Below are 25,866 nucleotides of genomic sequence, written 5' to 3'. Positions count from 1 at the left end.
CATAGAGAACAGATCAAACCCACAAATTCCTTGAATTTACAGCATATATTAGGTATTAACATTGCACAACAGACATTAAATTTAACCCAAACAATTTCTTAACCAGGCTCAAATTTCCTTTCCTCACTCACCTGCTATCCTGTCTTCTACTTTGTGACTATCCACAGGTTTAGCTGTTGGATGTTTGACCACTTCCATTGCTCTGCTCTCCCCTTGTCTGGGGGTGGCACCACTGGGAGACTTTACTGTTTTCGTTGGGGTTTTTGAAGGAGACTTGCTTGTGGCTGTGGTGATAGCGGTCTCACCATTCGATGGCTTCTTGCTGAGCTGGAGGCCACTGGTAAACTTCTCATGCTGAGATGAATACATAAGTTTGAGTAGCATAATACAACTGTGTACCAAGGTGTGTAACACTAATACTTAACAATTTGTGTCAGGTTATGCCAGGTTTTGTGTTTGTGTATGTGTGTGTGTGTGTGGGTGTGTCCTTGCCTTTAGCGCCTCCTCAGGCACAGTGAGCTCTCCCCTAACCACCGTGAACAGGTTTGTATGTGAAACAGACAGGTTAGGGAAAAAAATATTGGCCACAAAAGCACAATTATGATGTGCACACGCACATATTTTATCTAAATGGATGCAGGGAAAAATTTTTCTACAAGCTGTAAATATCTTCATATTAAAAAGGGGAAGGATATCATATCCGAATCTTAGCTTGTCCTCCAACTTCAGAGTGATGTACATCTGCTCTTGGATACGGACATCATTTACAAAGGTCTACAGAGGGAAGGAAATGGCAAGAAAAATGAAAAATAACAACACACGTTCACATACTGATAATTGCAACAATATTTCTGTAGCTACCATTACCAGTAACATTATTATTATATTCTTTTTTTTTACATAATTTTGACAGTGGGCTTTTCAGGTAATATCTGGAAATAGTGAATAAAAGCAGATATAAAGTTTAGTCATACACTGTATTTTATACATACATACATAATAGATGATAGAAAAACAGTCAATCCAGAAACTGGTGATTGAGTGAAAATATAAATTCTTTTATTGGTGTTGCTCAGATATTTTTCTGGTTTCAGTGGTTTGGAAATTACTAAAGGAAGTTCTTACTGCAGTTATGCTACATTTGTGGTTAGTGATGTTCTAGCATGCCTGAAGACGCTGAACAGAAAATAGCAGATCCTTGCTTTTGCAAGAATCTATCCAGCCAGCACTAATGGCCGAAACATTACTTTGATTTACTTTGTTTTCTTTCTCCCCTCCTTTCAACTCCTCCTTCTATTATCCCAAGATATCAGGTTTCACTGAGCTGCAAATGAAATTCTATCATACTTAAGCTGCTGGTGTAATAAATTCCTATTCCCTCTTCCCTGGCAAGATGAAAACATAACAGCTTAGCAGCAAAGCAGAAAAATAAAGCTATGAAATGGTGGCATTGCCTGAACAAAGTTTTTATTCACTACTGAGTCAAATCTCTACATATCCACTGACTCAGCAAGAGAAAACTTCCTCTTAATCCAGCTAAAGCAGCTGGATGGTGAATGACACAGCAGGAAGTGGCTCTGACTCGGACTTCCTGTCTAAGTGCTAGAGAGGATGTGAAGGATATTCTGCATGTGTCCAGGGTGGTGGAAATTCACAACACATGACTAACATGTAGGTTTTACTGTGGAGACAAACATGTTTCAGTTTTAATCCAAATTGCCCAAAAAATATTTTTGGGGGTACTTTGTTATGAGATACATATTAAGTTTGGTGTAGCTTCTGAAACTTACTCTGCTTTATCCCCTTAACAGATTGTATAGTGTGCCCAAATATTATTTGGTTGAAAATATGAGTTGAAATTCTATTCATGAAAAATCATTATTTTATTAGTTATCACACAGTAACACATCCACCCACAATACATAATGTTTTTAAGCTGCCTTTCATACAATAGTCCCATTCCTACTATCCTCTCCTGGTATATTTAGTTTACATTCAATTCTTGACTCATGTTTTTCTCTCTACAAATCTAAATCTGAGAGCAATGGCAGGTCTGAAGGTGTTTTGAGATGTAGTGATAGACAACCCTTTTGCTCACTTTTAATTCACAGACTGTGCCCTTAAATTTGCATAATAACGTTTAGACTAAAATTGACAAGAGCCCTGATATAAATCTTCATTCACAGAGGTTGATTAGGTCCAAGTCTAACTGACGGCCAAAAATAAAATAATCTGTAACCCTTTACAACCTTCCTCATCTCCCTTTAATGGTACTCTGCCCTTGAATGTCTTTCACCTTCACCCCTTCAACAGGTTAAATTGATTCTTTTATCTTGACCCAAAGCTCATTCATCATGTGACTCTCTTCTCTCCTCTTTCGTTCTCTCTTGTACCTTTGTCTTTGTCCTGACTAGTCTCTGTTTCGTACATCTCTATGTGCATACTAACCCCATTCAAGCTGCCCAGGTCCTTGACCTTGTGTTCATCAGTTCCTGCCTCATAGTTGATGACTGCATGCTGCTTATCCACACTGCGGGACTGTAGGGAAAAAAGAAGAAGAAGAAGAAAAAAAAGAAGCCATTAGCTGTAAGGTTTCAGTTGTGAACTGCACCTGATGAGATTTAGATCTGGTCATTGAGATTAGATGTCATAGGTTAACATTTCTTAGGATGAGGTGGATTTGAGTTTTACTCTTTACTCTCTTTTTTTAACTCCTCTATAGTGAATGATGGTACGTTAATGCTCTGTGGAATTATTAGCATCCCATGTCAAGAATGCAACCTCAATAACAAGTATCACTGTTATGATATGATATCTACCACAATATGAAAATATAAGAGCAGGTATTTCAATGTTTCAGACACTGCTCACATCATACGAAGACTTTCATGTTCATGCCCCTGCTATTAAGACTCTCACACATAAAGGAAAACAGTGGCGTAATGAAAGGCTCAAAGTTAAATTATTGATTTTCTGCAGTGTCCGGATACAAGTCTGCTAGCTGTTTTGAGAAATCCCTGCAACCTTCTGTGTGATTGTGTTGTGTAATCTGGAAAATATCATCAATGGCACGTAATTAGACATATCTAGAAATATGCAAGCTAAGTTGCTGCAGTAACTAAATATCGTTTTTCAGGTATATCAAGGACATCACAAAGTGACACATCATCTCAGAATAATTTATTTTCATGTCTAATTAAGCAGATTCTGTTTGTATGTTTATTGTTGTAAATGAAAAGTCTGTTGTGGCGAAGTTTGCATCCACTTGCCTGATGTTCAGTTTCATCATACGATTCTCAGATAATTAGCTCAATATTTGATCATATTCAGCTCAGTTTCACATTGTGAAATGCATTGGTTCTATCTGATAACTGAACATGTATAAGCAGATTTATTTAACAAATTAATTAGATAACCAAAACAGGAAAAAAACCAATTTGTGGAATGAGATAAAATGTTTATTGAGTTTATAGTAATAAGAGCTGGATGTCTTTTCCATCATCAAATCACCTGTCTTGTTGTACAAGAAGATAACTACAGAGAAAAAGTACAGTAAAAACATTAAGATGAGGCTTAAGTAATGGAGAGGGAAGACAAGCCAGAGAACCAAAAGATGAACGTATTACCTTAGTGAAATTAGGCTAGATTAAACAGGATAGAAAGCAACTGAGTGGCCTGTTGTATCACATAGCAGGAAAAAGCAGACTCAAGTGTTTCATATATATTCCGGACCATCTTAATTCAAGAAGCAGCACCATAGAATACAAATAACTGTCCAAAATGTGTAGATGAGGATTAATACATGTGAACATTGTAGGTAAAGGAACAGACTGAAAAAGAAAAAAAAAAAAAAAAAGGGGACAAATGATGAAAAGATGGTAAAATGATAGAGATGAGACAAATTGAGACACAGACACATTGGAGAAGATAGGATTCTGAAAGACAGAAAAAGTAACAAAATCTTAACTTACTTCTTTTAACCAAAGGAAATTATGTATGACTGACATAATGGAGGCTGTGTTCTCTGTTCTATTCACACGTCATTTTAAGCTTTTATATTTGTGTGATTGAGTGTGTTTGTGTTTGATTTGGTTGATGACACAAGGAGCCTGTAATATTTAGCCATGTGATAAGGCCTTGCCCTAATTAAGCAGTCACATGGATGATAACTGTAAGCAGCAACACACATATGCACACATGCACATACACACAAACTTACACACAAAGCCAAAAAATGCCATCAGTTTGTAAGATTCCTTAAATTTTTCTTTACTTCCAAAGACATCACAAGGATAGCAATCCAGAAATACACACACAAATCCTAAGGTTGTGAGAGACATGTCAGAGTAAAGTTTTTGAAAAGTACAAAGGCTCCACAGGCTTTTGTAAACACCCCATGTGACTGCACCTTGGAAGCCTTCTCATTATTGCAGAAGTGTGTGAGGTTTTAGGCCAGCTGTGAAACTTATAATATAATAAACAAATGCAAGACTGAAAGGGCATCATGGTCGACCTTTGTCATTATGCTGAGCTCTTCAAAAATATGGGGGTGGCTAAGGATGGTACTATTAACCAGTTTTATTATTAAATGTGTCACAAAAAAAACCCTCACGTTATTATATTCACAGAAAAAGAGGGGCAATTATTGTTGAGCCACCTGAACATAAGAAATTAAACCATGAAACCACAAGAACATGACCAACCCTTCATGTTCCAGATCAGAATAATTTTCAATGTAAGCATTTTTTTTTAAATAAGTTATCATTGAATGGTTTTTTAAAAAGTCATTTAGGATTTATGTAATTTCCATTTCGATCTCTTGAGCTGTATTGTTAACATAAGTAGGTGAATACACTGTTTCACAATGAAAGAGTTTTGAGTTATCATGCAGGATTATTAAGTCAAAATGAAAGTCTTGAGAAAAAGGGTAATGATACTGTGAACTTGGATTTCAAAAAGCTGAAATTTTTCTGGTCATGAACTACTTTCATTCACAATTGAGATGTATTTTATAGGCTTTTATGCTACTATTGATGCATTCTTCAAACCATAAATCCTATTAGCAATACCACCAGTGGGACTACATAGTATTCAGAAGGCATGGATCATTTATTTTCACAAACACAAGTAATTATTATTAAAAAAAAAAATCTATGTGCCACACAGAGAACAGAAACCTTTCCAGTTTAGTTCAATGTGATTAGGTCTCAAGCAACAGATGTGAAACAAATTTCCAACACAGTAAAAATGAATTAATATCAGTGAGTGCTCTGAGTGTCTTCTTGATGGTCAGACTATCAAAGGCACAGGGAGAAAAAAATAACAATATCTCTCAGCATGTAGCGTCACAGGTAGTGCTATAGCCACTACCCACTACAATTGACTCAGCAAGATAAGATCTAACTCAAGAAGTATCTGCCCTACTTTCTATTAATAGTGCAGTGACCAGAGGTACACTTGAACATATTCATGGTCTATGGATGCATGCACAGTTGTGTGACAACACTTCAGTGCAAACACAAACACACATACACTACCAGTCAAAGGTTTGGACACACTTTCCTATTCATTTGAATGAGAAAGGGTAACCAAAATTTTGACTCGTAGTGTACATACATACTCCATGACAGCAAACACGAGGGCTCATTTGAGGTGTCCACAGCCTAACAAGGTAACTGAGATACAATTGAGTCAGACTCTGTGTTTTCACCAGTTCTCATCTTAAACTTGGTATCTTAAGAATTGTCTCTAAGACTCAGGGCACTATGGGGCTGCTGCGTCATTGAAGAAACTGGTGTGTGATGTTTTCTCACCTGTAGCATGAGCTCACAGTCATCCCGGCCAACAAAGATCATTTCCCGGGGGAGCCGATGGCGGGTGCCCCCACTGCTCACCAAGAACCAGGAGGTCACACTCATCTCTGCACCCCACAGCTTCCTCTGGTGCACACCTACTGGGATGAGCACAAATACCTCTATGTTCAACTAATCTGTATTATGAGTTATCAATTCAAATGTTCTTGCTGTATATCTTGCACATTTGTCCTTGTTTTATGACAATTGCCATCCATATGAGAGCCATTCTTCAAGCACTTGCTTTAATTTGAATTTGTCTTTGCGTCTTACGAATATGAGATTTTATACATTTCAAATTTATGAAATCACATGTTGTAAACTTCACAAACAGTTGAGGAATTGTAGCATATTCATATCAATTCAATATGATTAAAATAAAAAAGTGAATCATTGATGGCTTAGTTTATCATTTGTAAAATATATCTTTGTTCTACCTTATCCAGTGGGTAAGGACGAAATGATCCAGATTCATTACATTTCTAAATATTTGAAAATAAAGATTTTAAGGAGTTTAACCACACACCTCTGGTCCAGGTAGCTCACTGCGAATAGACCACTGACAGTACAGAGCAACTAGGCCATCCTGAGAGAAGGAAAGAAAGATTGTACTTAGTTTATTCTACAATTTTTCCACCACTCAGACACAGCAAAACAGATTGTACATAACACTATGATGTTACCCCCGCTCCCCCAAAAAAAGATGAAAAGTATGTTCCACACAGAACAGAAACCTTTACCGTTTAGTTTAATGCATCAATAAGGTCTGAAACAGCAGACATTTTTTGAGCTGTGAAACACATTTCCACCACAATAAAAATGACAGCCGCTAGGCACAATGACCCAGCCAGATAAGGTCTAACTCAATCACGATATAATTGGTTAAAGTAAAAGATCAAAATCATTGGCAAAGTTTATACATTGTTAGAGCTACATTGACTCAACCCACACCATCTTGCTTCATTTTGTTTTCGGGAGGGGAACTGAGATTGAGTAGGCAGATGCAATGTGATGTCTCACTGTCGACGCCCCGAAATGCAAACGAAGCCAGCCAGTAAAACACATGCTTTTTCTCGCTCTGCCTGCCTTGATCATTGCCAGATGTTAGAGGAGGAAGTGATGTAGGAATGTTGGCCGGCTCACCAGCAGGACATTTATGTTCCCTCTTGCCCCCCCCCCCAGCTCTCCTTCAGCTGAGCTGGAAAGGAGGTCAAAGCCAGGCACTCTGCCTTTTTAACTGCCCAGGCCTAAAAGTACAACACTAAGCATATTATATACCTATAATATATATATATAATATATACAATATATACATATTATTATATGGTTTAGGCAGGTTTATTGCTATTCACAGTTAGTTATTTTAAAACTCAACATAGATTCCAAATGGAAGCTTCTCAAGGAAATGCCAAGTATTGCTAAAATAACAGGAGCTCTTTGGTACAGAGAAAGTGCCAAGAAAAGCCCATCAGAGAAGGAATTAAAGATTATTGAGCTAAGCTCTTGCTCACTTGACCTCATAAGTACTTTGTATACCAACTCAATAATCCCCAGGGTAAAATTTTAATCAACAGCACACCTCGGTCGTTCACACACACACACACAACACTAATGGGAACGTGATTCAACAAAAAGCTGTCTCTGATATGAAAGAAACAAAAATGGGAAAAAAAAAAAAAAAAAAAAAAAACCCAAAACAAAACAACAACAAAAAAAAAAAAACCCAACAACAACATAAAACATGTATTATGATTAATTAACCATTACAGCAACAATTACATTAAACTAAGGCTATCCTAAACCAAATGAACATAAATATTCAACCACCATTAATGACATGGTTTAGCAACTACAGCAATATTGCAGTTACATATAAAATGTCAGGTATAATCCATAAAGATCACATATTGTGTTTGGATGCCACACTGGACACCGAACACTCTATACATACATTATCAGAGAACGCCTACAAAGAACAGCAGCATTGTGATTATACTACAAATGTGTGTGGTCGCCCCTCCCCACTGAAACTAAAGGATCACACTCACTGCAGACTGCAAGGTTAATGACAATGTGGTTGCGCAGCCTGAATACGATGCATACCGGCCTGTGTGATGCCATTAAAAAACTTTCTTGCTAACACACATGAAAGAAATGGCACAGTCGGAGGAATGCAGTGGTGGGTCTGACTAAGGAGAGACAGCAGTGAAGGAAATATTGTCTGCTTTACATGTGCTCCTTGTAGCCCTAAAATTTAAGTCACCCAGATGACAAAAAATCCAAGCTACAGTTTTTGTTAGATATGTTTGTGAATATCTTTCAGTTTTGAAGAGTTGCTCAGAAATAGCATCACCTTGGTTTTAGAAAATTCCAATCAACAATTTTCTCAACTGATGAATTTTTTGGGTTAAAACTAGGGCTGTAATTAACATTTACTTTCATGATCAAATTATCTATATTATCTATACATTATACATTATACATCTATACATCTATACATTATTTTCTCAATTTATCCGTTATGATACTACTGTAATAGTAAAAAAAAAAGCATTTGATTCTTACATTTTCTTGATGAGAAAATAAGAGGCAGATTTATTGTGACAATAATTATTGCAAAGGTAATCTGAATACAAAACTGTTGATATACAGTAAAAATTGAGCATTTCAACCATTTCATCCTCAGTATGATTCATCAAACATTCTTTCCTACTTCCCACAATAATTACAAGCCTACATCAGTGGCCATTGCATATCATTATCTGAAATGTTAACCAAACAGAAAGGTGATTCCAGAAGGTTTAATTTCAAATATTGGTAACAGAGACTGTTTAGACTCACAGTCCTGGTTCTCACTCATTCCAATTCAGCAGCATACATATTCCGACTGAGGCTAATATGAAGAAATTGTGACCTCATGGTTTTGGCAGGAATTTCCCAACTCCCAGTCCCACACCATACTATCTCTACCTCCCCCTCTCCCTCTTTCTCTCTCTCTCATACTCATACATACACTCACACACACTAAATTGATGAGTGAAAGGGCAGCATTATTACAAGTTGACTGTGAATTCTTTGTGCAAATGAGATGGCAAGAACAGGAAACATGCACAGCACTTCCTGTGGTGGACACTCATCTTTGATGTTTATATTTATTTGTTGACTCTTGGACATGTCTAAAAAAAAACATATGTTGTCCAAAGTTTGGCTGCTCAGTCGTAGCTCAAAGGAGCTGAATCATAGAACACTTATATTAATTTTCATTATATAATAGAATGGTCAGAGATTAAAAATAAGATGATAAGAGTTATTGGATGAGACTAACTGCTTTTGCAGCTGCATTTCCATTCTCTTGCACCCATCTCTTCAATTATTCAAATCTGTTCCCTCCACTCTGAACCAGCCAATCACAAATACAAGCAGAAGGGCAACAGGAAGTTGCGTCAGTGAACACTACTTAATTCATTCTCAACAACTCATATGATTCTTCGCAGCAACCCATGGCTGCTGCCCTCCAAGAAGCATCTGGCTTTACCAAGTGTCTCAGGATGATGCAACAGCTGGGTAACCATCAGCACTACTCATTTACTTTATCTCTCTAGCCTCTCAGACGTCACATCACTTTCACAACCCACATAGCTGACTCAAACAACACCATAAAAATGCTGCCAGCTGTTGTGTTTAGCCTCAACACACACATTTACATAAACATCCACATGCTAAGCAAATGTGTACAAAGGAGAGGAGAAGAGAGGAAAAGACAGACAGACACAGAGAGGCTTCTCATACTCTCATCACACAAACTTCCACATGGTCTTACGAGGAGAGTCAAACTTAGCCCTTTGGAGGGTGTGGTTGTGTTCCTAGATTGTAAAAATGGAGCTCAATCTCAGTACAGCTACATTTAAACCAACAACAGCCATTGTCATAGTGCAACTCTACAAAACTCATGTTGTATAAACCGCCCTCTACTTGTGTAGTATTTTGATGAGGAATAGAAGTGAGAAAAGAATGATATTGCCGTATATAATATTTTGATACTCATTATTTCATATATATTCCCAAAGTGATTAAATTGAAAACTTCACAGCATTCACAGTTCTGACCTTTCCTGTAATGGACTTTTAGTCTACAAGAGCAGCATAGGCTGACCACTCTCATGTAAATAACACTCAGCAATTACTGTAGTTTGGGCTGTGACGACCCCTGTGGCTCAATAGACGGCCTAATACTAAAGAAGTTGAATAAAATGAAAAAGATATGTCTAGCAAGATTAACACTTTACGTAAGGACCAAATTTCAGGTTGAGACCAAAATTCTGCAATCACTATCGCAGCTTTGCAACAACTGCAAAAATAAGAAACTGAGAGGGTGATGATAACCAGCACCTTGGAGGTATAAGTAAAACCAATCACAGGAAAGCAGCAGGCTATTCCCTTGGAAATGTCAATATAAGGTCAGTTAGGGCTTTCAAATCAAAGTCAATAAGTAATACACCAGAGAGGTGAAATGGCCTTCCAACCATTGAGATGGTTTGGGACCAAGAAAACCTACAAACCTTGGAGGTGTAAAGAACAAACCAGGCAACAGATTCAAGATGAGATAGCCAAATAACCTCTGGTCAGACAACACAAACGGGCAGACAGACAAAGGCTTTTCTAGTCCCCAATGGTTGAGTGTACTGTTGATTTACAGACATGAAAGTGTTCAGTTGAGGAGGTCTACACTCTATTGTTCCTCCTTAAACTTCAGGCAAAAGAAGAGACAGTGAATTCTATGGCAGTGATATACCAACTTTTATAACAAAAAGCTGTAACCAGTAGAATCCATATTTTGTCAGTTATATGGGCAAGATTTTGTTGTGCTTAAGCAGCAAACTTTATTATGTTGTAAATTTTGCATTTTTATTCTTTAGCAAAATTTGACTTCATTGCTGTTAGACATCTAATCAATCACAGTCTTATCAATGTCTAATCAATGTCAGTCTTATCATTAAGTATCATTAAGTAGTGTGGATACTAAAATACAGATTCCAAAACTTTGTATGATTAGTAAATATATCTCAGCAGGGCTGTATGTCAGCAGTTAAATAATAAAGTATAAATCAAAGGTTACAGTACACAAAGGGGCACGCTATCGCCCCTCTGGGGATCTTGGTTTGACTATTTGATTCCATTTGACATTTGGATCAAGTTGGCCTATTTTTTCCCATAAATGAAAAATAGTCATCAAAGAGCAAAACATTCACTAGTTATATTCTGTAGAAGGGAAATCCTTAGGATTTATAAAGAACCCTGCCTAAACATTTTCTATGTCAGACGACTTAAACCTGAATTGAATATAATAAATTGTCAGAGAAAAGTTCAAATACAGTTGTAGACTGAAATCTCTGTATGTATGTCTGTACTAACTTAACCATCATTAAGGTCATTACAAAGCCTGAAGCTGAGTGGGTTGGAAAATTTAGTTGAAGACAAATAAGGATGGAGAATATTTTGGCACAGTCACATAAAAGATATCAGCATTATTTGCAATTTTCTGTAACTGCTTGATGACACATATGTACAGCATCAGCTTGGCAATATGCACTGAAATTAAAAGACGTATTGACTAAAGTGGGTCATACTTCCTACACTACGTTTTGTAAATCTGGATACAGAAAGTGGATAAGATCATGAGGTACATAATAATAAACTTTGAATCAGTTTTTTTTTTATCCTCCAAAGAAAAAAATATTCATGCTAATGAACGACATTTTAAAAAGTTTTCTAATATATGTAGCAATATTAAGATTGCTCACCATCATTAATTTCTTTCTGACAATAACATAGCATTACCAGTCAATATAGCATAGTCTCCAGAATTGAGTGCACGTGTGTACGTGGCTTAATGTGTGTTCATGTGGTCTGTACAGCACATGATGTAGATAGTAGGAAAAAAACAAAACTGTACTGCACAGCAGAAATGACCACATGGTGATGAAAAGCAGCCCCACACATCACATGTGTAGTTGGTGAAACAAACAAACAAGCAAAAACCTCCATTTAGCCAGCATCCATCGAGCCTGCTTCATTGTTATCACCATACACAACGCAGCTGGCCTTAAGAAATTAACCCACCACGTGCACCATGACTCCTGTGTTCCACATGACCTACAGACTTACATATTGAAATGTTCACTTCATGGATTTTGAGAGCTGTAAAGAATTATGGTTTTTTTAAAAAAAGTGCACAGTATGCCTTTCAGCACTATCTAAGAAAGTGAAGTTATTATTCCTATGGAGTCTAAGGGGGAAAAAAACAGCACTATGAACAAGCTTTTGTACAGCTAAAGAGATGATGAAAAATAGATTATTAATAATCAAAAGGAATTGATGAAGCACATGCCCTGCAGCATAGTCTTTTTGAGAGAATCAGATTAATTGTCAAAAGCATGTGAGAATGGTGTGCATTTTTCAGATAATACTCAATACAGTCACTCCTTGAGGCTGTTTCCTTAAGGAGGCATTGAAGTAGAAGAATGAAATGTTAAACTGACGAAAATTTGAACTACATATCAAAATGCTAAAAAAATTATTATATTAGAGTAGAACTACAAATATTTGTCAAGTCCTACATGAGTCAATCAACAGAACATAATTTAGCAGCTATTATGATTATTCATATATATATATATATATATATATATATATATATATATATATATATATATATATATATATATATATATATATATATATATATATATATATATATATAATATATATATATATATATATATATATATATATATATATATATATATATATATATTATATATCATATGATTATAAATACTGTTGTTGTGCCACAGAAACACCCAGAACAAATCAGATTCTCTAGAAGCAAATAATAATTTTAGATAAAATTCTTTGACTGTACAATGCAAAAATGACCATTTGAACCAAAAACATTGTATATCCCAATCATGATATTGGCCAAAATAATGTTGTTGTTTTGTTTTTTATTTTTTCTTATCATGCAGTCCTATTTTTAACTGACTAAATACATTTACCTTCCATTACTGTCTTTATTAAGACTGTTATGGAAACATATTAATGCATCATGCACTTGAAACCAAAGTTTCCTCTGATGAGTGCTTTCACGGGCCTTTGTGACCCCTGCAGATCAGATGACTGACTGGTCCCATGGCCCTTTAACAGGAACATTAGTATTTGGCCAACCCTGCCACGTTGATCATAACACCAACAGTAATGCTGCCCACAGCAATAGCCTCAGCAACAGACAAAAATAGTGAACACCCTCACAGTGAAATCCACACTGGCACTTAGGAAAAAGGAAACATCAATGATAACAGGACAATCAGAGGGGAGTGTGCATGGCAAAAAATAGAGATGTATACTGCCCAGATCCATGATCAACATCTGCAGTGGAAAGAAGCACAAAATACTGGAAAGTCACAAGGGATAGTGTAACACCCCTAAACAGATGTTAAGGTCACTGTTAATTGCAGAATAAAAGCAAACAACACCCTTGATGATCAAGTATTTTTTTCTTATTTACTGCAGTGCTGTGATGTCCCTAGTCTGCACACTAGCCGGCACTTCACTAGGCACAGATATCTGGCTCTCCTAACCCATTATACCTTGGCAGATTAGAGGAGTGAGATTCATTACTATTTTTGGCATGAACTCCCTTATACAAAAACACTTTTTAAAAAACGTCTGGAATGGAAGAGATTATAATATTCAGTTGTTTTTTGTCACGATTAAAACTCCCTGACCACTGAAGTAAAATGAACTCACTTCCTAAACTTCCTACTATACACTCACACAATGGCTGTGGGCAGGCCGGACAACAAAGTCCTCATTCCCAACAAAACACAAGAACAGAAAATAGATTATTATTCAAGGTAACCCTCATGCGACTACTGCTAATTGTACACTATGATATCAGATCTGAAATAGTAAGAGTCAGGTGTGAAATAGCAGGCTTTAATTTTAGTTGCGTATTAATGGTGAATGTATGAGTGCACGTGAATTGTAACAAAAGATTACTCAGCACTGTTGCCAGGGTTTAGGAATTGATAAGATTTTGAGATTTCCGCTTTTCCTAAGGAGGAAAAGAATAACACAAGACAACTTTCAAATATGGAAAAATAGTGCACTATTTCTATTTTTTAATATGATTCCCTATGTTTTCATCAGCACTTTAACAGTGTTAACAGACATTTATGGAGGTAGGCTAGACTGTAATCTAGCAAGGACATAGCTGCGGTGAAACTGTCCTGTGACACTGACACAGTTTTTAAAATTGCAACTGCCTGTAAAGCCCAACAGCCTGCCAGCAGCCAAATTTGCAGTAAAGACACGAGTGAGATGGAAAAAGGCGGGGTGAAAGAGAAGAAGTGGGAAAGCGTACGGAGGAACTGGACTGGATGTATTATCTGCACATTCTATGGCTCAATTCCAGAAAATTTGAATTTTTACAGCTGAGGGAGGAGCAGGAGACTAAAAAGACTGACTCATGTGCAGTATCAGATAGATGCGCTCAAGAAAACATCAACCCAGTATATAAACTTTTTTAAAAACAGACCAGGAATTCAAGTAGTCTTCATTGGTACAGCTGACTCCCCTTAGAAGCAATTAGGGGAAATGGAGAAGATGAATACTAAGATGAGTAGACATCTCAGTTTCAGATGCTTTTAGCAGTTCAGTAACTTGTAATTGTCATGTATCTGTTTCATACATTAGGATTTAAATAATAACAGAAAGTTAAATATTACATTTCGCATAGATTGGATAGTAAGAGTCATGTAAATGAGACATCTTTCAGACCTTCGTCATTGGCATTAAAATGACAGACATAAGACAGAATAACAAATACCCTCTACAGTTAATGCACGTCGGCTGCTATTTCCCAAAGTTTTACATCTTATGTGATGATGACAGCAAAACTCAAACTCAACACAAAGAGAGCGGATGCATGTAGGCCAGCTACATCTGCCACACGAAAACAAAGCCTCCACACAGAAGAGAGGAGGGAGTCCGACATCAGAAAACGCTCTGCAGCTACAATACACAGAGAAATACCTCCTCATATAATTTACCCTTCACTAAATATAATCAGACACAAAGAGCTCCCGAGGCTGGTATATTTTTCTGAAGACACAAGTTAAACACAAAGCAGTCAATGTGACCGTCCCTCATTGATGTGCATCCTGTCTCCGCTGTAGCCTCCGTGCGGCTTCAGGAGGATGCAACTAAATAAAATCAGGTCAATAACAAATAATACCAGCATGGATGGCAATTGTGTCCGGTGTTTGTTTTTGTTGCTCTTTTTTTTTTTTTTTAAATGGTATTATATTTTTTTTTTCCCAGAGACAGCAAATTGGCGAGACTGTGTCGCTTTACAAAGGCGGAGCAGGGCAGGCTGGTCATGCTGCTGCTGACAATAGTAGCCGTCCAGTTAGCCAACAGGGAGTCAGAGCAGAGCAGCCGTTATAAGCACAGCTGCCGATTTGTTCACAAATATGAATTCATGTTGCTCTTAAAAAACGCGAAAAGCTCTAAAATCTACCCTGGGTTTTGTATCAACATTGAGGACCCACATAGACATCAATACATGGGCAGGACAACTCCCCCCCCCCCCCATAAAAAAAACGACTCTTTCTTTTTTGTTTTTGTGTTTTCTTTCTGTGGCTAAACTTGTCCGGAGTCTAACGGTCAGCACCTAGCTAACAACCTTCAGTTGGAAAGAAGATATAGGTCACTGCTCGTCTAATAAAAGTCCACATCTCACTTACCCCTTTTTCCTCTGTGGTGTGTGTGTGTGTGTATGTGTGAGGAGCCCAGCCCTGCCGTTGCAGCAGCTCAGTCTGGCTCTGTGCGGCGGCCTTCTCCCCTTCCGCTGCTCCCCGTCAGAGAGCGGAGAGCGGGCCGAGTGCCGGCACAGCGGCGGAAAAGCAGATATACACTTTCACAATAAAAGAAGCACATCAGCATAAATATCTGAAAATAATAAAAGTAAACAAATTAGAATATATATATATATATATATATATATAATACAAACAAACCGTGTCGAGTATATATATGTGAATGTATACAAATCATATGAATTTTGTCACGTGGACTGTGTGTACCACACGCTCATAAAGACTGTGTTTGTATCGCTCAAGATGTTTATCTGTATATACAGTATATATATATATATATTTTTTTTTTTATTTTTTTTTTTACATAAGAGCATGAATATAGAAATTAAATGTATAAACTAACAATGTTTTCACCCAAAACGTATTTGCTACAATAAATCTGTAGTAGTTTCTTAGAACTTGCTTGAATCAAATGGAGTGAGTCGCGAAAACAGGAAGGGCTTTTCTTTGGAGAGGGTAAAAATAACTGAGAAGATGATATCTGTGCGCATCTGAAGCTTTTATCCGCTTCTCACCTGCTCAAGCCTTTCATTTTGAAATCAGTGGTCGCAACTTCCTGTGTTCGGGTTTTTTGGTGCGTCTGGTTTTATACAGTTCATCCTCAGCAGCAGCGCCTGCGTCTACACTTCCTACCGTGGATGCTTCCAACTCGACCGGTCCATGTAGGCCAGAACCGGGTGGACGGGTTTCCTGGACTCACTGATCACGTTTCAGGGTCCTTTCTTTCTGTACCATTAGGTGTGCTGTGCCGTTGCCATTAATTTGCTGAAAATGAAGATAGGGACTGCTGCCAGATGCGCAGCGAAAATTGACAAGTGCGCCCAGCAACCAAGCAAAAATAAAACGATCGAATTAAATGTAAATGTGCAAAAATTAACAACTGGTGGATCGAACGAATACAAATACTTCCTTAGAAAACGTTGTCACAATTACATACTGTAGTCATAAAATGCCTGTGTGAAATAAATATATGTATAATTCGTACATATGCAATATTAGTGCATATGTCTTGTCTGCACCTTAAGTTTCAGATGATTGAAAAGTCCGTTTCATGCAACAAAAGTTGTTAAATTAATTAAGTAAGGGCGCATCTAGTGCAAAACTGTGATATTTGCAGTTACACAAATGTCCTAAAACACAGGATAATTTATTACCATCTAAAAACATTCAAAATTGAAAACGGTACACTCACGGTGACGTCATGACGCTGCCGCTCCGCCGACGTAGAAGCGCTTGGTGTTAATGAAAGACAGAGCTGATGGAAAAGTAGGTGCAATCTCATATAATCTTGAACTATTGCTGCACTTTGTAATTTTGTTTGTTTATTTAATCTTGTTCTATTTTGTGCGTTTAAAGGCTGAATGTTTCCATAAATTATCCCGTTGCACTTAGGTTTTGGCATTTCAACTATCATAGCCGTGACACATATTATTATTACTATCCAATATTTTTATTTCATACATGAAATGATAACTTATAGCGAAGCTGAATTGGTCATTTTAGGATTCTTAACTCGTCTTCCGGGAGATGCGGTGATATAAATCGAACAACCCCCGGCCGTTGGAGGCTGGAGCAGGAAGGCGCTGGCTGAGCTTCTCCAGACGAATTGACTGACAACATGGAGGACCCGCGGGACGTTCAAACTTCCAGGCGTAACGACAGCTCCGACACGACGTTGTCGTCCGGCTCCGCTGTGGCAATGGAGATTAAACGGAAGAAAATACGACAGAGCGCCTTGTTTCTGCAAACAGAGGTATGGCTAAAAAAAAGATACGGAGACGATGTGTTTTGTTTTTTTTTTGTGGACGCCGGAGTATCCAAAGTCCAAAGGTACAAACGCAAACACACCGAAATACGTTTTTCCCCCTTGGTTACTCAACTGTAATAATAAATAAGCATTTCCCCTTAGTCTGTACTCATGTAACTTGTAAATAACAAGTCACCCGCTGACCCACTAACGGATATCTGTGGACAGGGTCCTCGGGATAAAGCTAGTTTGCGCCAATTCTCCATTAGAGGAGTTGCCCCTTTTATGCAGAGCGGTTTGCTGTTAGCATCGTTTAATGTTGCTACGCATGCATGTCCTGAAATAATGCCTGCCTTTACTCTAACTTCGCTCAAACTAATGTCCTTTCAGGCTAAAAGCACGAAACGTTGCCCAAGTCTTCTGAATGACAGTCTGCAGATAGTAGAGGACGTGAACTTGTTGTGCATACGACAGATTTCTAAGAAGTTACAGGTGCATATGTGATATCCCATATACCTCTGTGTATGTAAATCCTGACTTCACCACAAATCAAAATCCCGTACAAAATCAACTGGATATATTGGATATCATCATATTCCGTATAAGTCCAAGATCTGTCAGTTAGAACTAACTAATACATTAGCTACAACTACCCTAATACATTCTCATACGAATTCTGACTTATTCGTAGCAGTATGTCATTGAAACATTTCCTTTCTGCGTTTCTTTGCCATCACAATTGCTCATGAGCAATAAATGTTCTTGAATTCATTCTACTCACATCAAGCGTATTGGCATCTTGGCCAATACAAATCTACCCGATCTGTCCTGCATGCTTCCCCACTTACCTCAGACTCTTTTCTGTTATTACATTTTGTTTGTTGGACTAACACAACTCAAAAAATTGCAATGAGCTTATGTTCTGAAATCGATTAATTTTCCTGTGTTATGTCCATGAAGAACACTAACTTGCAAGAAAAGCTGAACTTTGAGATGCGAATGCGAGAAGGGGCCTATAAGCTGCTGCTCGCCTGCAGTAAGAGAGAGCAGGTCCTTAATACCTCCAAGAACTTGCTGACCTGTAATGCCAGGATCAAGGCATATTTGACTGAGCTGCAGAAGAAAACGCAGGAGCATGACACGATTGGAGCAGTTAACAGGTAAGGAAACGGGTGATGACTATGTTCTGTTTTTAGTTTCAATCACTGACAATCATTTTCAGCACCCATTATCAAAATATATAGTCCTACACCAAATTGTTGTATTATAAATCTGAAGGTCAATAATATCATTCTGGGAAGCAGAGTGGTACTATTGTAAATAAATGACTTGAAACAAGACTGAGCAGATTTTGGATGAGGGTTTTTAAAAGGCATGTACTATAAATCAATATGTTAAGTCACAGTTTCTGATAATTCAACATTCTTTAGTCTTTCAGATGCACTTTCAGAAGACCGAGTGCCATGCAATGGAACAATTGCTGTGTCTGGTAAGGTTTCTCCCAATTTGTCTTGATCGTTCAGTGGTGGACACTCTTAGAACTAAATAGTAAAATGTACCATGCAGTGCAGGAAGTCATTGGTTAGCATACATGCAACATTATCGTGAACAGACTTTTCTCCTCCTCTTTGCTGATGTAGGGTTGCGTATTCCTTTGATGTGGAGGGACTCAGACCACTTTAACAACAGAGGAAGTAAGTTTTGCTCCCATTCAAACCTTTTATTTAGGTTTGTTTCAAGTTATTTTGTGAATCAATGCTGTACTAGTACACATTACACATTTATATTGTTCTTGCTAGGCTCTCGTCGAGTAGCGATGTTCTGTCTGATGCAGCTTGGTGCAGAGGTGTTTGACACAGAGATGGTGGTGGTGGACAGATCGGTCACTGATGTCTGCTTTGAAGGAGTCATTATCTTGTAAGTATCTGTTGTACATATCAAATATATTTAGGCATTCATGTAGAATAGGTGCACCCAAAAGTCAAGTTTGGTGCTGCAGTGCAGTGGTGAAAAATGCCTTACAGAGTTGTGATAAGCAAATGTTGCCAAAAAAAGGTACCAGCAGTATTTACAATACATTATTTTATAAATGATATTGATATTGTGTATATATTGTAATTTTATTTATTCATTTATTTTTGTCAATATTTACATGCAATAAAATTAGATTTTCATGACAATTAATGGTGTGTTTTTAGTCGTGGGTTGTTGTCTTTTTGTTTTGTATACACACACACACGTATATTTACATTAACCTTTGTTTGAAACTTCTTTTACATTTCATAGTAAAGAAGCAGTTCCTCAATTTGAGCTTAAGGTGGAGCTGTGGAGCTGTGCCCTGGAGGAAGAGCTCACTTTGGTAAACACGCCAAAGAAGTTTGCCAAGAGGCTCCGCAACTCCTTTGGAAAAACTGGTGGAAAGAAGCTCTGCCATCTACTGGACAATCCAGACCCTGACACCTTCCTACAGCACAACCCCATTCCCTCGTATGTATTGTGTTTGCCCATAAAAACCTTTACAGACTCTTTGCTGTCTATTTAAGCCTTTTTGCAGTTGGGAACTAACTTAATTATGGCTTGTTAATGGAACAAAGGGTCCAGCTGTCAACTCTCACACTTGTTGCGAAAACAAATATAAAAATTTTAAATTCAATATGCAGCATCTTGATTTGAATCCACTGAATGTTTTTAATCTATTTAAATGAGATGAAAACTAAACACTGTAAATACGCATGCACACGTAAGGTTATAAATTTGTGTCACTGTATCTTATTAATTTATTGTTAGGAAAGAAAGAAGAAATTAAAATTAAGTAAATGATATATACTTGAAAAGATATAATGTGTGTGTGTGTGTGTGTGTGTGTGTGTGTGCACGCGCGCTTACCTGCACTAGTGGAGCCAAGTACAGCCTCCTGGCCTACACTACTCTGTGCCTACCAGAGGCTGAAGGCAGCTTTCAATCTCACTCCCTCATAGTCCTCCAAAATGGTAAGAAGTGAAAGCACAGAACTTTAATATTTGGGGATATAAAGGGATTGCATTTTTTAGCTCCTGATTTGATTTGGCTCTGGAGGAATACGATATTTTTACACCATTAAAATTGAATGCTAAAATTAAACAAAATAACCTATGATTGAAGTTTACTTTGGATTACCTTTATGTGCGTCTGTTTAAAGGGATAAGAAAGTTGGTGCTCAGCCAGGTTTTTCTTACTTAGACCCAATTTTACAGCTAAATTTTTGGTATGACTTTGAACCATGGTTCCATTGGTAGTCAGATTTGATTTTTGAAAGGTCATGTTTTCCCATCTCTATCCTTGGTATTTTTATATTTATAAGTAAGCATTTTTTTTATAGTGGGGAAAAAAAGATATTTTAACCTCTGCGTCTTCTCACATCACATTGATGTGATAGTTGATTCAAGTTTAATGTAGATCTCCTTTCATTGCTACTTTTGTTGAACCTCCCAGCTGAGTGGTCATCTTGGCTTCCACTTTACGGCAACCTCTGCTGTCGTTTGGTGGCCCAACCTGCCTGTATGACACAGAGCATGATGAGAGGCTACCTGAGCCAGAAGGTGTGTTGACTGCTGTTGTCATTACCATTATTGCTTAGACTGGTTTCAGTGAAAACACATCAGTTCCATTGTTTCTTTCCTGTGATCTTTTCTCTCTCTCTCTCTCTCTCTCTTTCTCTTCAGCAAAGTATGGAGGGGATGAACCACTGCTGCAGTCTTTACTGTGTCTTGAGTGCTGGCTTTTTGTCCTGTTACTTCACTCCAGAAGAAATTGATGCAAAAGTACAGCCCATGTGCAACATAGCCATCAATAAGGTGAGACAAAATAGCAAAAATTCAGACCTTTACATTGCAAACGCTTGCTCAGTTGCTCTGATTAGCTTATTGATTGAAACTTTGTGGTTCTTACTGCAGTAGCAACATACTAAGCCACACTACAAAAATTAAAAAATAATAAAAATGTTAATAGAAAATCTTAAATCTTATGGTGGCATACCAAGAGACTTTGGACAATTCCATGCTCCCAACTTTGTGGGAACAGTTTAGGGATGAAAGATGTGACCTTCGCATAGTGAGGCAACAGTGCTAACTACAAGCCGCCGTGCTGCCCTAGAAATAGTTATCGTTCTTGTAAAGGTTAATATTACTGCAATTATTACAATTAAAATGGATGATATCCAGCTATGATGAGTTTTTTTTTTTTTTTTTTTGTGTGTTGTTTTCACAGGACACTCGGATCCGTGTCATAGAGAAGGACTCAGCAGGCCATAAATCAAGGAGCATGTCCATCATAAACCCTTCACCAGAGGGATCTCAGACTGTTGTCTTCACCACTGACTCCAGGGATGAACTGGAAGACTGGCTGGACGCCCTCCACCAACACCTCTATGATCAGAGTTAGTTTTATTTGTGTAAATATGCTGCATGGAGTTTGTATTTAAAATTACTATTGTAATTTAAAAAAAACAAAACAAAACTACAGGATGCATAAAGTGTGTGTGTGTGTGTGTGTGTGTGTGTAAAGAGAAGGCACAGTAAAAACATCAGACTGGACTAAACAGTGGCTTCACATATATTTAATTAAATGCCTCTTTGCTGGAACATTTAGTACAACCTTTTATTTTTCCTCTCCTTCTTTATAACCAGGCCAGTGGCTGCAGTGCTGCAACCAGCTAATGAAGATCGAGGTCACATCACCACGGAAACCATCACTCTTCCTCACCAAGCAGCCTGACTCTGTTTACAATGACCTCAGTGAGTTGAATAATTTGACTGAGCAGCTAAAATGAGTTACATGAACGTTGAAAATTGACTGCTTGTTCAATGTGAAATGTTTTATTTATTTGTGTTTTATTTTTATAAAACTATCTCTTGAAGATACTATTGAAATGCTTAAAACATCTAATTGAAATACATGTATTCCATTAACCATGGAAAATGGTTTTAATTTCACGGGTGATGCATGAAAATAAAATCCAATTACATAATAATTACAATGTTTAAATATAAGATAAGTGCTGATTTGTTGTGATAGTTTATTGTTAATTTTATAATGGACAAAAAAAATTACATGTCCTGTATTTCATTTTAATTTATTTATGATAAAATAATTTTTTTTCCAGGCATAAGTTCACCTAACAAGTTTGAGAGCATCACTGACATCATCCACAACAAGATAGAGGAGACGGACGGCCACTTTCTAATTGGTCATGAAGAAGAGAAAGAAGCACCTAACTGGTCATCACTGTTTGAAGGATCGCATTCAGTGGTAGTGCAGAAGACTATTCTGTCCCAGAGCAAAACCTCCACCCCTTGTTCAAGTCCAAACCCAAACAACAGCTCTACACCCATCAGTAACAAGAAGAGGCGTGCGCCACCTCCTCCACCTGACAGGGAGCCATATGCTCCGCCTGCCCATCCTACTAGACCTCCCCTCCCTCGTCCTCTTCATCATCCTCTTCCTCTGCCATGCCAAGAGAAGGAGAACTCCAGCAGTGGCACTTCACACCCGACCACAAGGTCCAAAACTGGCAGACCATCACTGGATGCCAAGTTTTCTGCCATCATTCAGCAGCTGCAGAGAAATAACACCGGAGGAGCTGGGGCCCACAGCCGGAAAAACGCTCCACTGGGTGTCCTGGACATACAGCCACAAGTTCAGTCTCAGACCCCCCTGCAGCAGCAAGGGCAGGCCTCTGAAACCACAGCTGAACTTGGCTTTGTCAGACCCAGCCATGGTCCTGTCCCTGCACCAAGGAGCAAAGTGAGGAAATCTTTTAGGGAGAGGATGAATCTTAAAGCCTTGTGATCTCATCCATCAACCTGGTTTTAACCAAGTTGCACTAATGTACCACTAATATTAAGTATGACAACCCGCTGCTCTAAGACTTTGACCAAGATGAGAAATGTCAGGTATCACAATCCCATACTGTGAAGACTGTTTCTCTTTATATAAATAGTTTAGGAGTATGGGAAATGTGCTCATTCACTTTCTTGCCAAGAGTTAGAAGAGCAGATCAATACCTCCCCCCGCCCCAAAATCTGTACACTAAATATGAACAGAGCCAGGAGACGAGCTCAGCTTAGCATAACAGAGTCATTGCCTATCAGCACATCCAACGGTTACTAACTAACACTGTTATTTGTTCAATCTGTCAAACAGAATGGGGTTAAAGTTTTACAGGGGGGAGCAGTGACCTGCAGTCTTGTCATTAACAGAAAACTAATCCATATCAGAAAGTCACTGCTCCCAGTGAAGGAAAAGCTCATAATCCCTTTCTAAACTTCAATTAAAATCGAACTATTCTTTCTCTTCTATAGCCTAACCAAAAGCTACGTAACATGTTCGTTAGTATTTTTAGACATGCTGGCCGGTAGACTTGTTTAGCTGTAAACTGAGCTAGGCAAACTTTCAGATTTCACTACAGTAAGCTAACCATCTCCTGGCTCCAACTTCATATTGCACAGATAGATATTAGAATAGTATCAATCTTCTCATCTACCTCAGCAGCAAAGTGAATAAGCACATTTCCCAAAAATGTCAATTTGTTATAACCAAGAGGGTGGGTGGTGTGGTTTCTTAAACTTCTTCACATCCATCATGACAACCCAAATACCAGTTGACACTTTATATCACAATATCTGTATTGTATTGATACATTTCCAAGTCCTATCGCCTTTTAAAACTTTTTTTCATGTGTAGCTAGCTAATAGATGAAATTGAAAGCTGTATGTTGGCTTGAGCGCTGCCATCATCAATCCCACTAAAATGGAAAGGCTTATTTCTCAGCTCTGCCACTGGAACATGGGCCGAAGAAAGAGCCTTTGCAAAAGCACTCAAATTGGAATTGATCCACTGGCCCATGGTGGAAGAGTCATTCCTTTTGGAACTATTGACTTATTCCACTTACTGTGACGACTTTATGGCCACTATAGACGATTTTAAGGGAACAGGATTTTAGGAGCAATTGCAAGCACTAATGTGACTACTCCATTTCCCAGAGGTCTTAATAATGAGGTGACCCTGCTTTTCTGTGGCTGTAGCGCAGTATGCCCAACATAATATAGTACTGGAGTGTAACAATACAATGAATGTAATTGAATGAATGATTCTTTTGAGTAGCTAAAATAATATGTGTTTTGTACGCCCTTATGTTTGTGTTTTGAACATATCCAATACTGCCAGCTACTAAATATTTCAGCCACTTAGTGGTCACATTTTGAAGAATGGGCTTCATAATGAAATTGAGTGTACAAAACATTAGGTTTAGCTACTTTCTCTGAAGTTGTCTGGCTGGATGAAACAGTGAAAGCTACAGTCCCTTTTTTTTATTATTATTATTATTATTTCACCCTCTAAATTCTGTTTAATCAAGTGGGGGAGGTGGATTGCAGGATGATTTAATTCCTTTAAAGAACTGAAAATGGATAGTACAGAAGAGAATGCAGTGTTCAAATGCTTCCTGTGCTTGGTTGTGGATTACCAATAAATTAGTAACATTGATGTTAATATGCTGAAAAACTGAAAAACAAAACAAAGGGAAGAGTCTAAAGACAAACCCACACTCAGGTTTTCCAGATGCTGGTATGATTACAGTGAAAATCATTTTATTCATCATATTGGCTATCCTCTAGCATCCATTTCTAGAAAGCTGAAAATCAGAGAACACAGAAATTTTACATTTTTAGACAATGAGCTGTGCAGCCGTGGTGACTAATTTCAATACGAACAGTGTAGACAAAGATGCCTTAACATTAACGTTAAGGGAGAGCTGGTCAGAGCTGGAGTAACATAAATATATAGCTGCTTTATAACGTGTTCTTAACAGCCTCACTTTGATCTGAGCTAAACTAATGAGCCAAACTTATATAAATTTATGATGTGTTTTTAAATGACTCGTCATTTCTCTGTGACTTTCTTGACAGCCGTGGCAGTACCAGCTGTAATTTGTCTGAGGTTTTTGTTTGATTTAATGTTCTGTACTAACTTTTTCATAGTATAATACTTACAAGTCATCTCAATTTTATTTTGAGCACATTAATTATTTAGACTTTTAAGTGGAGTTTTTCTGTACCGGTAAGTAGTCTCTTGTGCAGTATAACTTGTGTATAGTGCAACGTAAAAAATATTGTAATTTTGTATCCTCAAAAAGTGCAATTTTCTCCACTCTCTGTTCACTGTTGTCTTGGAAGCAAACTGCATTTTTTATTATTGCTGATCTGCAATAAAATGGCCTACATTCTACCCTAGTGAGACTGCTTTATTTTAGCTGAGCTTGGAAGTATTACTGAATATTTTTTTATGGTAAAGGT

At 37.7% G+C, this 25,866-nt stretch overlaps 2 protein-coding genes across 6 annotated transcripts in view; one reads left to right on the top strand and one right to left on the bottom strand.

The window, feature by feature from the left end:
• Window positions 1-15,749, bottom strand: part of cep170aa (centrosomal protein 170Aa) — a 36,757-nt gene extending 21,008 nt beyond the window's left edge. For 4 of the 5 annotated variants that reach the window (XM_029521156.1, XM_029521159.1, XM_029521158.1 and 1 more), the window contains exons 1-7: window positions 15,658-15,749; window positions 6,379-6,438; window positions 5,814-5,950; window positions 2,449-2,538; window positions 696-774; window positions 493-551; window positions 132-354 (exon numbers count right to left, since the gene is read on the bottom strand). In XM_029521156.1, coding sequence (XP_029377016.1) covers window positions 132-354; window positions 493-551; window positions 696-774; window positions 2,449-2,538; window positions 5,814-5,918 — 556 coding nt within the window. In that variant the 5' untranslated portion in view covers window positions 5,919-5,950; window positions 6,379-6,438; window positions 15,658-15,749. Of the gene's footprint in view, window positions 1-131; window positions 355-492; window positions 552-695; window positions 775-2,448; window positions 2,539-5,813; window positions 5,954-6,378; window positions 6,439-15,657 lie in introns of all 5 variants that reach the window. The other variant, XM_029521157.1, reaches the window with a different exon arrangement.
• A 729-nt stretch (window positions 15,750-16,478) lies between these two features.
• rtkn2 (rhotekin 2) lies at window positions 16,479-25,798 on the top strand. Its single transcript, XM_029521128.1, has 13 exons — window positions 16,479-17,055; window positions 17,293-17,542; window positions 18,497-18,696; window positions 18,967-19,025; window positions 19,177-19,230; window positions 19,336-19,453; window positions 19,823-20,023; window positions 20,432-20,526; window positions 21,008-21,114; window positions 21,238-21,369; window positions 21,782-21,950; window positions 22,201-22,308; window positions 22,677-25,798. The coding sequence occupies exons 2-13, from the start codon at window positions 17,408-17,410 to the stop codon at window positions 23,360-23,362; spliced, it is 2,064 nt and encodes a 687-aa protein (XP_029376988.1). The 5' UTR covers window positions 16,479-17,055; window positions 17,293-17,407; the 3' UTR covers window positions 23,363-25,798.
• Window positions 25,799-25,866: the final 68 nt, after the last annotated feature.

The sequence above is a fragment of the Echeneis naucrates genome, chromosome 15, assembly GCF_900963305.1.
Source record: "Echeneis naucrates chromosome 15, fEcheNa1.1, whole genome shotgun sequence".
Classification (NCBI taxonomy): Eukaryota; Metazoa; Chordata; class Actinopteri; order Carangiformes; family Echeneidae; genus Echeneis; species Echeneis naucrates.
The sequence above is the reverse complement of the archived record's forward strand: the minus strand, read 5'-3'. Positions and strand labels throughout refer to the sequence as shown.